Source organism: Sinohyriopsis cumingii, chromosome 7 (genome assembly GCF_028554795.1).
Source record: "Sinohyriopsis cumingii isolate HCF-2022 chromosome 7, ASM2855479v2, whole genome shotgun sequence".
NCBI lineage: Eukaryota > Metazoa > Mollusca > Bivalvia > Unionida > Unionidae > Sinohyriopsis > Sinohyriopsis cumingii.
This window is the reverse complement of record NC_142967.1, coordinates 135348912-135366409: the sequence shown is the minus strand read 5'-3', so window position 1 is coordinate 135366409 and position 17498 is coordinate 135348912. Positions and strand designations below refer to the sequence as shown.

The window sequence follows — 17498 nt, the reverse complement described above, 5'->3', positions numbered from 1 at the left end:
AACAGTATTGAATTTGCAAGAGAAAAAGAATAATTATTTGATATAATGGTGCTCAGCCAAGAAGGTTGGTCAAAACTACGTTCGCCTCCGACAACTAATATTAATTGATGATATCAAAATTTGCATCCAGAGTAACATCAATGCCTACCCTTATGAGCTAAACGTCGAAACTTTAGAAAATGCTGCTTGTACAACTGACGATTATTCCTTGACTGACAAAGTTTATTTTGGTAAATAAGTCACCACTGACGAAGGTGATCATTTCCTGTTCTTTGCTGTTAGGGAATCATTTCAAAAATCATTATGTTTGACTCCTTTTGAGCTAGTTGTGATACATACTGTCAGTGGACCACTGAAGTTATTTTTTTAAAACTTCTTTCAACTGAAGATTCAAAAATTAATCTATTGACTATGTTTCTGATTTCAAATATAAGTTGTCAAAGGCTTGTGAAGTTGCAAGAACTGATCTTCACCTCTACTCAGTTTTCAGGCCGGTGATAGAATTCTGTCTCTCTAGCCCATACCTCAAAATCCTCGTCGGGCTAAGTATCATGATCCTTACTCAGTTGAAATGAAAATAAGTGACTTAAGTAATATCATTAACACTAAGATATTAAAGGAATATGTTGATAGAAAAAGCCATTTTAATGCTGCAGTCAGTTTAGTTGGGCTTGTTCCATACTATGGATTTAAGCGATGGAATGCAATCGAACTGTAGTGACTTTGGTGTAACCGGTCTTCGGAATTCAGAAATATTGAATAATCTGGACCTCAAGCTTTGACATCTATGGCCACAAGAAAAGAACGACTATTATTTAAATATGAGCTCTTGTCTCCAGATGTTCCTACAGGAAAAAATAAAATCTACCATGACGTTAAAATTGTAGATTCCACACCTGTGAAACAGCATCCATACAGGATGAATCCTCTTACAGAGGAATGTTTGAAAAATTAATCTCATTATTTGCAGGGGAACGATTTCATAGAACCAATCAAAACTGACATGTATTCTTGTGCCGAAAATATATCATACTTTTCGCATGTGCACCGGCCACATAAAAGAGAACAGTGTGACAAATGTGCACCGACTATAGAAAAGTGAACTGTTTGACCAAAACAGAGTCATTTCCATTGTAAAGAATTGACGAGTGCATTTACACAATCGAAAGTGCAAAATATGTCAATAAATGTGACCTTCTGAAAGGATTCAGGTAAATTGCATTCTCATAAAAGGCAAAAGAAATGCTGGCATTCGTAACTCCAGATGGATGTTTTCAATATAAAGTGATGCCGTTTTGGATTAATGAACATGGTTACATCTAATCAAGATAAGTGTTACGCTTACATTGATGATGTCATCATCTACGACACCTGGAAAAAACATTTGGAGACGATTCGGAAATCCTTTCATAGCCTTAGTGAATCAAATTTGACAATAATTTTAAGTAAAAGTTAGTTTTGCCATACTTGTGTTACATTTCTAAGACATATCGTGGACAAAGACAAGTTAAACCTACAGAAATTGAGGTTAATGCTATATCTGAATTCTCTGTGCCTATCAGTAAAATGAAGATGATGCGATTTTCAGATATGGTTGGATATTATCGGAAATTTTACTTCAGTTTTTTCCATAACTGCTGAACCCCTGACGTTCATTCGTCTGAAACATATCAGGTGGCTTTTCGTTTGATAACTTAAAGGCCATACTTAAGATCTTTCAGCCCCAAATTTCAATCACTAAAAATTTCTAGTGATGCAAGTGATGTTGAGGTTGGTGGAGCATTGATTCAAGACGACAAAACTGGTGTAGATCATCCAGTGTGCTATTTTTTAAAGAAAGTAAGTAAGCACCAGAGAAGTTAATCCATAATCGAGAAGGAATGTTTGGTTTTGATACTGGCTATGAAACACGTTCAAATGTATAATAATCTAGCTCATTCACAAATTATTGTATTCGGTGATCAAAACCCCCGTACCTTCATTGCAAGTTGAAAAACAAAAATTAGAGATTATTAAGGTAGATTTTGATTTTGCAAGAATATTATATTGACATCAAGCACATCAAGGGAAATGATAATTTAATTAATTGCAGACGCACTTTCACGTGTATAGAAATAATGTATTGCTTCTTGTATATTTTATAATTCATAAGTCTTCAACTCATGAAATTTTAATTGCATGTATATTTGACGATTAGTTAAAAGAAAGCTTAAGAGTATAGATCTTTTTTTATGAAGGGACGTATTATGTATACTTAATTTGTATTGTTTGTTAGCTGTTTCTCCATGATTATATATGTATAATTGTATTTTGAACTTGACCTTGTCCAAAATAAAGTAATTTGAGTACCTGACCAGTAACGTTTAATTTTGTACACATATAATAATAGCTAATACTTTCTCTATGAGTTTGGGCTAAATATTAGGATCATTACCAATAGAGGTAAACATGTTCATTTGGATTTGGGTCTAGGATTTTAGTATTCCCATGAATAAACTTTTTGTATCTGGTGTTTACCACATTATTATAATTTTAGTAAAAGATTTTATGTTTACAACTTTCAGTTTTCTAGAAATGAAATTTGGACCTACATCCTGGCTCTACTTTGGTGCTTAGTACTTTATATAATCGCCTTTACTTGAAAATTTATTAAGTTTTGCTTTAAATCTTGGGCCAAATTGTTCTTATTGTTGTGTTCAGTATTTGATTTGAGTGGAATTATTTCAAGTTATTATTCATTGGAAATACAAAGTGCTTTTCAATAATATTATTGGACAGAAACATTAATTTGGAATTTTAGTGAAATCAGGCAAGAACATCTTGAACTATCGTATTGTGATGAATTGGAAGAATGTTAGCTTATCATCACACTTCTGGACTATGGTACTTTAGACATTCAAGCCTACAGGCACACCAACACCTTCAGCACCGGATTTTATTTCGAACACCACTGGAATTTAATTAAAACTTTTTTATTTAGGGTTGGTGGAAGAATATTCTAGACTATTTAGGATTTAATTCGCAACAGTGTAAGTTCTTTTTAAACTTTTACTTCGTATTCTAGTGAAACAAATTATTCGTTGATTTTTTTTTTTTAAATTAAAAACCTGTTGGTTTTCGGCCCTTTTAATTACTTAGTTTGAGACCACAGCAGCGCCGGATCAGTTTAAGTGTTGGGCGTGGGGGTCCAAAATTTAAAAAAGGATCTGACATTTCTCGAAATGACACCAAAGCAAACGTCTATATGTTTATCTACTCAGTGCCGGATTAAACCCTGTTTAGGCCCTCAGGCCCTCGAAATCTTGGGACTGCCCTCGCAAATTGTCTCCTAATACGTGTTATCAATATTATTTTGATCTGCTGTCGCGGGGCCCCGAGGTCGGTGCCTACTCTGCTTATTTGGTAATCCAGCACTGTGTTTACTCGAAGTGTCCATAAAACCAAATAAACGTCCGCAAGAATAAAACGTTGGTCAAATTTTCAGTGACCAGTGACTATGCGTGTGCGTGTGTGTGTGTGTGATGTGTGGGATCTGGCTTTTTAACGTAGCTTTAACGATTTTTCAGTCACATAGCTACGATGTCTGCATTGTGACAGTTTATAGTGATTTCTAGCACTGGGGCATCATGCAGACATGTAGCATGATGAGCCACCCAGTCACATTATCATGACACCAGGCCGACCAGTCCTAACAGTAACCTCGTAATGCTGAGCGTGTGTGTATATATAGTTCCTTCATTGTTCTGTGACAAAATGCTTTCAGCAATGTACAGACCTGGAAATAAACTTTAAGATACCCTCCTCCCAAAAATGTAATGCTATGGGATTCCTTACTTTCAGCATTTCTTTCATAACGCATAACGTTGGTGATATTGCCCTTCCAATGAATTTATCCACCGGAAGCAAAATATTTCTTCTGTAGTCGTTGGGAAAGAACGCAGCTAATCAGTAGGTTCCTGAAAGATGACTTCCCATCGGTGTTGATGGCATAAACTCAAGTTTATATGTTTTCGATGAAGAAATCTATCTTAGTACACACCACTGGATTACAATAAGCTGTGTACGAACTGAAGATCAGAAGGTAATGAATTTCCCAAGCATACAGGTAATGACAAATGATGAGTTCAGAATTTTTCCGTATAAAAATATCGGTCAAGTAATTCTGTGAACGGGAAGTCTCAGCACTCTGTTGCAAGAAAACTTTGATATATTTCGTTTCCAAAGAAGTAAATGGAGGTAGCGATTGACTACTCAAGTCGTTATACAACTCTTTCAAAATTTTATATTCTTAAATGAGTGTCCGTGCTTCTTCCAGATACCCTCCCAAATTTTCTTCTTGACTTATTGTCGAACATTTATGGTGTTGCACTTGATTAGGATGATCTATACGACGACCATAAAAATGTTCTCTGGTCAGGCTTGAATTCTTTCAGCAAAGTAACGAAAACATGATGAAATTATAACTGTATCTTTCTCTTCTTTAATTTGTGTCCCTGGCTGCATTTCAGGTTGGAAAATAGTATCCTCTGTGCGTGTGTTAATGACTTTATGTTCCTTAACATTGTTTTCTTCTTTTCCACTTGGAGTTAGGTTCTGTGGTTGTTATTCTGGTTGTAGAACATCCTCCTCTTCGCCTACATCCATGACTTCATGTTCCATATCATTCTTTACTTCTTATTGGACACTTGATCCGAGGTCTGTGACTGCTTTAGTACGTATCCAGAGTGACCCATCCTCAGATAAATTATAACAATGTAACAATGTAGTCCCATTTCAAGTCAACCATTTCTAGCGATGCAACAGAGTAGTTTCAGTGTTAAACCTTTTGATATTTTAACATAGGAGTTGCGTAAATAAGCAGGAATGTCAAAATAGTCACATAATAGGGCCTTTGCCCACTTTTTTGGGGGGTTGAGGGTCCTGACAATTGTACGTATAAAAAAGGGTAATTAGGTTGACATGCAAGTGCGTATTGTATCTAGACATGATGAACCCAGAGAGGGTCTGCCTGTCATTAAATTGTAATGCCTGATTGTATTATTAATAGAACGTCTATGATGTACCCTCAATGTTATCTACGGGAAGAAGAAAAAAAAATCGAAGCGAAAAACATCTGCAAGAAAAATAACTAAAAGAACCGCGTTAATAGTCAAATACATACGTGCGTGTTTGGTTTTAGATGCTACCTGCAGTCTTGCCGCAGCAGCAACTGATGACATTGGTGTGGTTGGAATCACGGCAACGTCAAACATCATAGGTGCAACAATTGGAATTATTATAGGGGCTACTCGACAGTAACCGGTGTCTCGTGTGGTGCTAGCAAATTAATTTCGATACGTTTACATTCACGAATATGTGTTTATTCAGAACTGCTGGCAGCAACACAAAGCTGTCTTTACACGATCAACTAACAGTATTCAGTGTCTATCGAGGGCAAAATAATTAGCATGGCCGAATTTGAAACAGTGAAGACAGAAATGGAAAATCACCGACAACTCCGAGCACAAATAAGGTAACATGGGGTTAAGGAGTAATTTTGCTTTTAAGAACAAAAAAGATATATAAATCCCCTAAACGCAAACAGGCTTTCCAACACAAACTGTAGGGAAATACGGCGCCTGCATGGTTGTTTCTGCAAAAGAAGTCCCAGATATGGAATAAGCTCAACCACATTATACCAGATATGGAATACTCTCAAATATTGCCCTGATGTAAAAACATCTCATATCAATTAAAAAGATCTTCAGTTTATAATTAATAATATTAAGGACCTCAAACAAGAAACTACTGACTATAAGTTATGATATACGTCAACAAAAATCAATATCTTTTGACATAAAGTCAATATCCAATAAATATAAGTTACTAGTAAATATGAATTTAAGAAAATAGCAGAAACGTTTGTTCAGCTTATAAAACTTGAAGATATTTTAGCAGCAGCAAACGTTATGATGAAACTCAGAAAATATAATCTAGAACAAAAAAGGCCAACAAATGACAAAAGAGTTTTTAGATCAAATAAGAGATGAGCATACATAATATTTTTTTGTATTATAACATTTCAAGTAATACCACGTAGGCTTGGTGCAAAAAGTAATTTTCTTTGCAAGCAGTGACCCATGATAGACTGCGACAGAGTATCAGTATTATGAGAGAGAGAGAGAGAGAGAGAGAGAGAGCAAGCAGTGATTCGTGATTCATATATAATGGGCCACTTCACTTTCGTGCATTACTAATGCTAATCATCCACTTGTTGCACGTTGTGTGTATTTTGCTTTCCTAGTTACGGGGAAAGAGGCTGTGACGACTAGTGAGAACCCAAAAGGACAAATGGAGGCAAAAGACCTGTAACATTACTTACCACTCGTAAACCTACTGCGTAATGTTAATGCCCCTAATTGACTGAGTAGTTCATATCAATAACAGCGATCACTCTAGGAGCAACTATCCGAAAGACGGTTGTTGTTGTTATGGGGTTTAACGCCATTTTTCAGCACACGATAGGCTATAAATGGCGGCCAGTATTAATGGTGGAGGAAGAACCCGGGAAACCCCCGGGAAGAACCACCGACCCACGAGAAGCTACTGGCAAGCTTTCTCACATACCCACATTAGCCGAATCCTAGACTCGAACCCACGCAGTCAGAGGTGAGATGGCAGTGATCCGTAACGTAGAGCGCTTTAGACCACTCGGGGCCCCCCGAAAGACGGCTTACGCTGTTTGTGCCCAGAGGACGCCAGTGTACGTACGAGTTTGAGCGGACAGATTAACACAATTCGCGGGACCATTAACTGTATGAAGATTATGAAATGACTCTAGAAGTACGTCTTCTCACTATTTTGTGAGCAAGGCACCACATTAAATTTTGCACGTGGTGCCTATTAGTTTTGAATGTGACAAAACGAAATGGTTTTCCTGTTGCCCGTAATTCGAGCAAATAACTGAATTACAGCTGCGGTGTAGATATATAGTAGATCAATTGTATATTTAGTTGTCACGCATCCCTATGTGAGTAACATGGCCCTTAACGTGTTGCAGTAAGTGACGCTGTTGCATAAATTTATAGTTGGAAAGTCGTTAATTTGTAGTCTACATTAAAACTTTACAAGAAAACTATTTTTAATTAAACGGCTAAAACAAAGTAAAATCAAGCTCTTATGATCTTTATCTACAAACTATAAAACATGAATTAATAACCTACTTTAAACAAATATTTTTTCAACAGGACATATCACAAATTGATAATACACCTACTGATGTATACATTTTGCATGTACAGTTTTGTTTCACTTTCAGTTCTTGACGGGCATTACCGCGGTTTAAAAAAATGTATACATTTGCAAATTGAGTTTGCTTCGATGTTGTAATCTCTCGTCACTTATTATCAGTCAATGTACATAACATACTGCAAAAGAGTCAGTATTAAGAGAGAGAGAGAGAGAGAGAGAGAGAGAGAGAGTTTGCTTTGCCTCTGAACGCGTGTGCGTATTTACTTAACTTCACTACACAGGTAGACCGATCATAATAGACACGGTAAACCTTCGAAGCCTATTCTTTTGTGATTTGGCAACGCTCATATACAAAGCTGACAATCTATTTATGTCCCGTTTGTCAGTTAGGTGTTTTGCGTCGAAAATCGCACTTAAAAGCTCCGCCCTCAAGAGAGGCGCTTAACAGACTGGTTTTCGTTCGCGTGCCTCCAAATGTTGTGAGGTGGGCAACAGGCTGCAAACCCGTCAGGAAATCTGTCTGTTTGTCTCCATCCGGAAATAGGAATTTGCACAAGGAACGAGCTCGCTTTTTGCGAGCACGAAACATATTTCATTATTTTTGAAGATTCTAACTATTTTGCAAAGTCAGTTTTATGCAGTTTTGAATTATTACAACTCGATGTCACATTTAGGGAAGATTAAAGACGGTTTTTATCGTCTGGAGTTGAACAAAACAGTATGGGAAGTCCCCAAGCGATACGAGTTGATGATGCCTGTTGGGTCAGGTGCCTACGGTCAAGTTTGGTAAGTTGGTCAGCTGTAGAGAATTATGTTTATGCCAGATAGTTTTATGCATTGCGTGTACATCCATTGCGACCACGATACTTATATAACATATCGATATTTGGACCGTATGCCTTTTAATTTGCAGCAAAATCTTGGTCTTACCATTGATATAAGCCACGAGGTGAATGACATCGTACTTTTGACCCTGTTATCGTTGATCATGGGTCAGGAGGACTTGTTTGTGAGATGACATTGATGCATAATGGCTAAGCGTTACAGGAAGAATGCATATTTTGACTTTTTATTTGAATTTGTGCTAACTCTTATACAGTAGTGGTGCTCCAAAGGGTATTCCTAGTCCTACAATGTAAGACATGGCACATGCTGTTTTTGTTTAAGTGATGTGTCTTCTTATCCAAATAACGGGCTTATATAGCGTGTTCCGATGTCAATAACATCGGAACGAGTAGTCAAAGTTTCAGGAATATCTCACATTTGGCAGCATATGTCAACACTCTTCCACTAATTTATGTATAATTAATATACTGACTGTGCTGTCTTTATCTTGGCGGAATGAAAATATGACACTAGCAAATGGATGCATTTTCATGTTCCGTTGACATGCATTTGAATTTGTATGTTTAAGTAGGTTCATGTGGCGAATATGTTTCTTGAACGAAACGAAACATTGCTTTACAGTTCCAATGGGCATAATATATTTTTATTCCTTTCTTTAAAGAATAATATTTTAACTTGATTTCGGCATTCTCGGCTTTCATCACTTTCCAGCCAACTGGAAACATATCTACAAAACATGAAAACAGGTCCATTTCTTTTGTGAGAATTTGAATTTATTAGAGAAAAGACATCAGGCTAAGTAAAGTCTGACAAAAACATAACTTTACTTTGTAGGAAAGCGTCATTATTGGTTGCCATTTGTGTGGTATTTCTGAAAATTTGTCTTTCATTATACTGTTAGTCGACATAGAACAGGCTACACAGCGCCATTATTTAGGCAGAAAGACCCATCACCCCCCATAACAAAAATATAGGGTGATGTGTCTTATGTTGTAGGACATGGGTAGTCCTACATGTAAGACCTTGATGCTGATATTTGTTCTGGGCGTAAGGGTCCAACTGCCTAAGTAACGGAACTATATAGCATGTTTTGATGTCGACTTACATTATAAGGAAAGATACATTTTCAGGAATATCTTACAACTGGCAACTAAAATAATGACGCTTTTCTACAAAGTAAAGTCATAATGTTTTAGTCAACAATATATCCCCTACATGAACCTACTTGAACATACCTCGACTACCGTTGCATTTCAACAAATTCAAATATGTATCAATGGAACATGAAAATGTGTCCATTTGCTAGTGTCAGCTTTTGATTCCACCAGGATAAAAACATCACATTAAGTATATTGATTACATATAAATTTGTGGAAGATTGTTGATATGGGCTGCCAAGTGTGTGAGATATTCCTGAAACTTTGACTATTTGTTCCGATGTCAAACGACATAGGAACACGCTATACAAGCCTGTTATTTGGGTAGTAAGACATACCACTAAAACAAAAACTTAACATGTGCTGTGTCTTACATTGTAAGACTACTCCAAAGGGCAGAGGGCAGGGTAGTCTTCCATTGAAAGACACCTCCCCGATATTTGTTTTCTAGGTTGCCATCTTACTGCCTAAAAAATGATGTTGTGTAGCATGTTCTGAGGTTGACTAACATCAGAACGAAGAGTCAGATTTTCAGGAATATCTCGCACACTTGTCAGCTCATATCGATGATTTTCTACAAACTAAACTCATATTGCTTTTGTTCGAATTTACTTACTCTGTCTTTTTTTATAAAAAAAATCCAAACTCTGACAGAAGCAAAGAAAAACATGTTTCAGGTTTCGTTGACCTTAGTTCATTCGCTGGAATGCGATGGAAGCCAGGAATGCCAAAATTGGATTCAGTTGAAGTATGTTTTTTTAAGGAAATGAATACAGATATACTAATATTGAATAAAGTGTTTAGATAGCTTTGTTTTGTTCAAAATACTTATTATCCTTTTAACTTGTTTTCTCATTCCTGGATATAATGCAAACACTTATTTGGTACAGACTCATAGATTTATTTCTGGGATGTAACATGCAGAAATCTCATGGCTGAAAAAATACCTTAAAGGAAAATGGGATAGAGAGTTTTACATGGCAGATTGTGTTTCATTTTTACATCTGGATCCAGAAATAGCAGTTGACATAGTAGTTTAATATGAATTACGTACATTTCGTTGTTCAGGAGCTGTCTGCTCATGCCCTAATTTTGACGTGAAAACAGTCCTTATTTATATATTTTTTGCAGGAGCAAAGGGGAAAGAATATATATTATTAGTTATCTGTTGGTGATCAATATTTTTGTGTCACAAGGCAGGATTGATAGCTTTTATAGAGATGAATGTAAATCTGCATTGAAGTGTGTGTCAGAAATGTAATGTAAAATCAAAGTCACTTTGAACTTTGAGTAAAGTTGATTAACACACCTAACTATAAAGTACCAGGGTTCTCAGTAGCTGCATACCAACCAGCTTTAATTCTTGGAATTTAAACATGACCCATTTCTGCAGCATGGAAATTCCAGGATTCCAGGTTGTGCGTTCTTATCGTTGGTTTGAGCCTAAACATTAGTCTTATTTATTTTTTATTTGCCTGATTTCCAAAGGAGCACATACTATTCATAAGAAATGTACTATTTGCACAAGTGAATGACATTGTCTAGACTGCTGTTGACACCCTAATTGGCCAATAATACGACACCTATGTGCTTAGAGCATCCGCCTCAGATGCGGTAGGTCATGGGTTTTGAACCCCAGCCAAGTCACACCAAAGATTTATTAAAAAAAATTGTACGAACAGCTGCATTATTAGGTATTCAGCATTATGAGGTCAGTGTTAAGACAGGTTGGCCTGGTGTCAGGATAATGTGACTGGGTGGGACATTGTGCTACATGTGTGTGGCATGATGTCACAGTGCAAGACATTGCTATAAACTGCCACACTGCAGACAACTTAGTGATGACTGAAAAATTGTTAAATTTCATCAAAAATCCATATCACACACACATACCATGCATGTAAAATCAATATGAAGTAAAGGCAAGTCACTGATGTCATGCTTAAGTTTGCATAACTGAGGTTAATTTTGATATTTATGATAGAAGAAGAGGGAAACAACTATGACTTAATTAACTTTCGATCAACTGTTGGCACTTGCTTGCTCGCCCATCAATTATAATCATTTTGACAAGACTGGAAAATACATGAGCTCACATCAGTCTCTTCAAGGAACTCTTGTTTTTATAATATCATGAAAATGGGTGATATGTTGTCCTTGATGCTGCGAAAAGAATCATTGAACAATTTAACAAACAAAATGTATTCACACCTGAACAAAGTGAAACAAAATCATAAAAGTCCTAGCGGTTACTTTATGCATGAGTTGTCATTGACAAAATGTACAGCTTCTGTCAGCATTATTGAGCCGTAATTTAGATTTGAGAAAGCATTGTTCTGACGATGAACATAAAAACTATTATCGATTGAAACTGACTACATAAATGTGTTAGTCTTGGGTATATAATGGAGGAAGAACATATTAAAATTTCACTTCTTGAGTTTGATTTTGACTGTTGCATTGCTTGCTTTATTCTTCTTTTTTGTTTTTTTTAAATCACAAATGGTTGCAGAAATAAACTTGTTACTGCTCATACATGAATTGATAACCTAGAACAACAGCAGTGACCTGCCCAATAAGTATGTTTTCTTTGCCACTGATGTGTTAATTTCTAGTGTAAACTGTTAACCTAAAAGCACAACAGCAGCTCTCCTTGACGTTTTTATTCGTCATTGTGGTGACAATAAACACTGGACTCGGATATGTGAACAGTGTTTATTTTATTGAATGAGCGTTATGTTCAGTTACCGTTTATTATGTGACCACAGGCTACTCCATCGTTCATTGGCATAATAGACAAATCCATGATGAAAGAACTTTGTGAATGAATCTATCCATTTTTGAATTTATTTGTTGTGGGAACTTTTTTCAATCTTTCATTCCTCACATCCATCAGATGACCTAAGTAAAGATTATTAATGAGGAGAGAGCTGGAAATAAGTCTGTAAGATTTAAATTTGCCTTTTGAATCGGTTTAAAATATCTGATTCTTAGAATTGTCACTGATATATATTTTTTACTGATATTTATTATTGAAGTAAAATTGTTATGCTGCATTGTTTAAACCAAGAGGTCTCAAAACTTAAATCACCCTTAGGGCCACATTAGGGCATTTTCGATGACCCAAGGGCCGCACCAACTTTGTTATCACTCATGACACATTGTGATACCAATCATTTTGTGGGCCGCAGGAAATGGCTTGGCGGACCACATGTTTGAGACCCCTTGTTTAAACAATTCAAAATGTACATAAATGTGATATTGGCAAAAACTGCAAATACAAGTTCTGCAATTGGAGATAGTTGATGGATGGCTGATGTAGTGTCCCTGCACAAAGCACCTGACATTTATTTGTGTATTGAATTGATCCTGAGCAGATTAAAACTTAACTCCACAGTGACCCACACTAAGGTAGATATAATAGCTACACACCTGTCCTTGGCATGACTACAGAGACTTTTATTTTAGATGCAGAGGTTTATCTGGTGTCTTAAAGAGCTTATAATATAAACCAAATCAAGAAAGTGCATGCAACCAAGTTATAATTGGTCTGAGCTGTTTCTTCTTTCCTGAAAAACTCTATTTGAACATCATTGACTGAAATATCAGTGAGACAGCTTGGAATTTCCCACATTGCTGTTTGTTTCAGCAATAAATTTAATTGTTTAATTAGACACAATTATCAAACTGGTTCAAAGTTGTTTCATCCCCATGAAAATTGATGTTGCTGACGGTGTGTACCACTATTACTGCTTAATTGCTCGGCAGTGTAAAATCAATTTTTGTTTAAAATAGCAGTGGTTGTCATTTGAAATATAATTGTCCAAAATCTTGGGAATTACATTCCCTTGGTAACAGTATGGTACATTTATGCTTTCAGTAGAAAAGGAGCCATGTTCTTGTCAAATCGGTGTGTTACCTTAGTTATTAAGGATTTCTTTGAATAAGTACTTAGCAAACTTAAGCCTAAATTGAGCTTGTCCCGGGCCTCAGGCAAATGTTTTATTACATATTGTAGTTACGAAGTTTTGTCAAGTCAGATTCATGTTCTGTTTATTAATTCAGTTTTAGTGTAGTCATCATAAATTTGATGTGCCCTCTTTTAAAATGTGAAAAGAACTTTCACATCAGTACATGTGAGTGCTTTTGTGGGAACCTAATTAAGTGCATACTTTGTGGCTAAGTTGGGTTTATTTTGACAACTGTCAAGTCTTGCAGCTGTCAGAGCAATGCCGAAAAATGCATTTGTGGCACCCTACATTATGTTCTTACTCAGCAAGGCTGGATTTATTTTAATAGATGGTGAGAACTTAAAGCTCCATTGGCATTATAATGCAAGCTAATAACAAGGTTAATTTTCTCGGAAAATTGCAATGCATTGAAATATATTGACAGTATGTAACATCTTGTGCTGGGCCTAATTTATTAATAAAATCACATATGATATTATATTTCTATCATTCCACATTTATTTCAGTAATATATGGTTAAGTGGTTAAAGGCATTCTGAGCATGATGAGGATAGCTTTATTGCTCTACAAATTTTTATGTTAGATTCATTTATATTAAAAGTCTGTCATCAGTTCATTGACTTTATTACCTTCATATCTAACAAATGTTCATAAGATCCCACCACCCTCTTGACCCAGAGTTGAGTCTTCCTGGCTTTCCCATGGCCTTGCCTGTGACATGGTCAGTGTTGATGTACCCATATGCATGGAAAGAATAGAGGGAACTTTGTAAATTGTTTAGGTCAAAATGTTGAAGAATTCAGGGTTCTGTGATCAGATGAAGGGTGAGACCATTTGTTAGATTCCCTGGCCATAAGACTGCTGAGCTTGTCCTTTTGGCCATTACCTATCCTTCGATCAACATTTGCTTATTACCACTTACAAGTTCTAACCGTATTAATTAGGTAATATTGCAGATAATTGACTAAGCATGTTGCCACTCTGTATGTCATATTTCTGATCTGATTTTGATTAAGCTTGGAATAGATGATTGATTCATCAAAATCTCAGACATGTTCAGTGATGAGCATAATTGACATGGATTAGTGAGTTACCTTTCATGTAATTGTGGCTGGGGTTGTTACTACACTATGATTGACATGTATTATCGAGTTACCTTTCATGTAATTGTGGCTGTGGTTGTTACTACACTTTAGGTATTTTTTGAAGTGATTTTGATCAAGCTTTGAATATAAATGTATCACAGGGTCAAGCTTAAGTTACAGGGAAAAGGGACAGCAAGGCAAGATATGCAGTATACATTCATGTGTGTATGTGTATACTAAGTATTGTTTGCCTTTTTATTCTCTAAATTCAGAATTTATCTGAGATGTTTGGCACAGGCACTAGTGTTTGTCAGTAGCAAGAAGAAAAACTTAACCTACAGATTTTTTGCTCACCTAGGTGATGTGTACTGGTGAATCGATGCATCATTACTTTTGCTGAAACGATACACATATTGATACAAGAGAAGGAGAATCGATACAAAATGATAGTGTATATGAGTTATTTTAGTCTTAAGCAGTTTTGAATAATTAATATTAGTTCACCTTCTTACTATTTAAATATATAATTCATCTGAAACAGCATTTGCAGTCCTAGGTACCTAAGCCTGTTCGCGTATAAACCACCCCCAAACTCAACAGGTATAAACAATAAAAATTACATGACCCACGTATAAGCCGACTTACAACTCCGAGACATCTCAAGATGCATAAGGTAAGTTCTAAATGCATTTATTTAGGCAAAGTTTATTTATAAAAAAATACATGTATACTTATCTTGAGTTTGGCGTGCATGATTATTAACAAGAAATGGTATAAACTTGTTTGAAAAGCAATTTATTTAATTTTCAGTTTTCTTATTGTTTCTGCCTAGATTTGTGTATAATTTGATCGAACAATGACATGAAGTTAGCATTCACGTGTTGCTGTTACACTAGCTCTCCCTTTTGACTCGATTATTGTTTGTTTATGCATTATTGCATTGGACATTTTATGTCAATGCACCGGTAATTATGTTTTTAATTTGCTATGAAATTTGTAAATAACTAACTCATTAAAATGTAATCCCAGTATGACAATACAACGAACAAAAACAGTATGATTTGATGCTAATTCCGTAAAAGCTGAGTTGTAGTTGCTTTGATGTAAGCGACCTTACACCATAACTGTCAGCTTTCACACAGGGAGGGAAAAGTCTCCCGATTTTTGGAGTCGCTCCACTCCTACCTCCCGATTTCATAATATCTTCCGATTTTTGCAAGATTTCGATTATTACATTGTCTTTGATTTTCATTTCTTCTAAACAAGAAAAATCCTACATGTTCTGTTGTATCACCTGTGAATTATTGTGATGAAATACTTACTTTACTATAAAGAATTTGCTTCTTCACTAAATAGAATGTTAAGTTTAAACATTATTCTCATAAATTAATGAGGTTTTTTTAGCTCTACAATAATAAAAAATAAACCAGAACAAAATAAATAAACAACAACAATAAAATCATCCACAATTAATTTCAATCCCAAGAATGATCACTACGAATGCTGTAACTCCATCTGCTATAGCGCCATTCCCACAAAAGAAACTTACACGAGTGAACACCTGTCATTTTTATACCATATATACCAATAATAATTACCATCGTTAAATTAAAAGGAATGAAAATACATACCATGCAGCAAATGTGTCCTCAAAAAACTAATTCAGAATACATGTTTTTTAATAAACAATACTAAATGCTTTATGAGTTGACAGTAAGGGAACGAGGTCGGATATACAGAGAGGGGAAAATAGTTGCCACGTGTACAGTACCATGAGGCTGGCTATGTTGGTACCTTTAGTTAAACAAAATTGGGAATCCTTTATTTGCCAATCAATTGATGGTGCTTGCATAACACACAATATTGTAGAATGTGGTTTCTTTGAATTACAGCGGAGGGCCAATCGTTTTCACAAAATAGTTGCATTGATATCGATTAACTTTTAATTAGTCACACTGGCTTTCTTGCTTGTTTATTTAAGACTAATCTTTAGTTAATGTGCAGTTTGACCACAGCTGACCAGAATATGAAAATAGGGCATGTCACGGGGAGAAATGGTGAGCCTTTTTGCAAATTTCACGCATATTGGACCAGGAAGATTGATCAATATTTAGTGAAAACAAGGCTTTAAAAATGCCATGAAAAACCTCCCAATTTTAGGTCCCAATCTCTATTTTTTTATTATTCAGTCTCCCTACTTGGCTTTTGAAAAGTTTGTAGGTCTGCCTTTGCCCCCGTTTTACAAAACTGGTAATCATGCTAATATTAAGGAATAAAAGGCAATTACACATCAATGTACTTGTATAGTTACCAGTCAAAAGTTCCTCTTATCACAAGCTAGTTTCAGGGTTTTAATGATTAACTGGCTTGTATTTGTAACAAAAAAACGAAAGAAATTCGTCGACTATCAACATAGGAGACGCCGAAACATCAAGCTTTCCATTGCGTGGGAAGTTATGATTCACATGTTGGATGGACAAAAATAGCGTGCATGACAGTCAGTCTCCCTTTCAGCGGTATTTCGAAATTATATGTAGAAAGGGCAAAAGACTGAGCCTAATTAAAATAGACAATTTAAAAGTAGAATGGAATTTTCATTTTTTTATCAACCATTTCAACCCATATGATGCAAAACCATTTATCCATATCAGGGTTAAAATGAAATGAATAAATAAGGATGAATAGAATGAAATCAAGACGTAAAGATATTTATTTTGAATACCTGTCTGCACAAGCCAATTATGGCATTAACCGACTAAAAACAATAATGCAGCATTATGGAACAAATAAGAAATCTGGCATGGTAGTCAATAAACAACTAATTCAAGAAATAAGTTTGTGTTAGTGAAAAATCTTATTTTGGAGCAGATGTATTCAAAAGATAAAATCTGTGAGCTCTTGAAAATTGTAAATAACAGTCACAAAGATCAGTTTTCCAACATCTTCAGGTTGACAAAACTAGCTATGTATATTCACTTTCAGAAGGAGGCACAGAAAAATATTCATACACAGATAAGGAACCGAGTATGCTCAGAAATAATTAACAGATTAATAATTATACAACAAGGGGTGATATCTTTTAAAGATTATGATTTCAATAGAGGTCCAAATAGTTGAGTATTGAATTGTTAGATAAATATTGAACCATGACTGTTTCCTCCTCTGGATCCTTTTCTACTAACCTTCTTTCGGTGACAAAGGGTGGTCCC

General features: G+C 35.6%; 1 protein-coding gene across 1 annotated transcript in view; it reads left to right on the top strand.

The window, feature by feature from the left end:
* The first annotated feature begins 7715 nt into the window (after positions 1 to 7715).
* The window catches only part of LOC149796191 (mitogen-activated protein kinase 14B-like), a 55582-nt gene continuing 45799 nt past the window's right edge, over positions 7716 to 17498 (top strand). Inside the window, exon 1 of the mRNA XM_089966144.1 lies at positions 7716 to 8016. Within this exon, the coding sequence (XP_089822270.1) occupies positions 7892 to 8016 (125 nt within the window). The 5' untranslated portion in view covers positions 7716 to 7891. The remainder of the gene's footprint in view (positions 8017 to 17498) is intronic.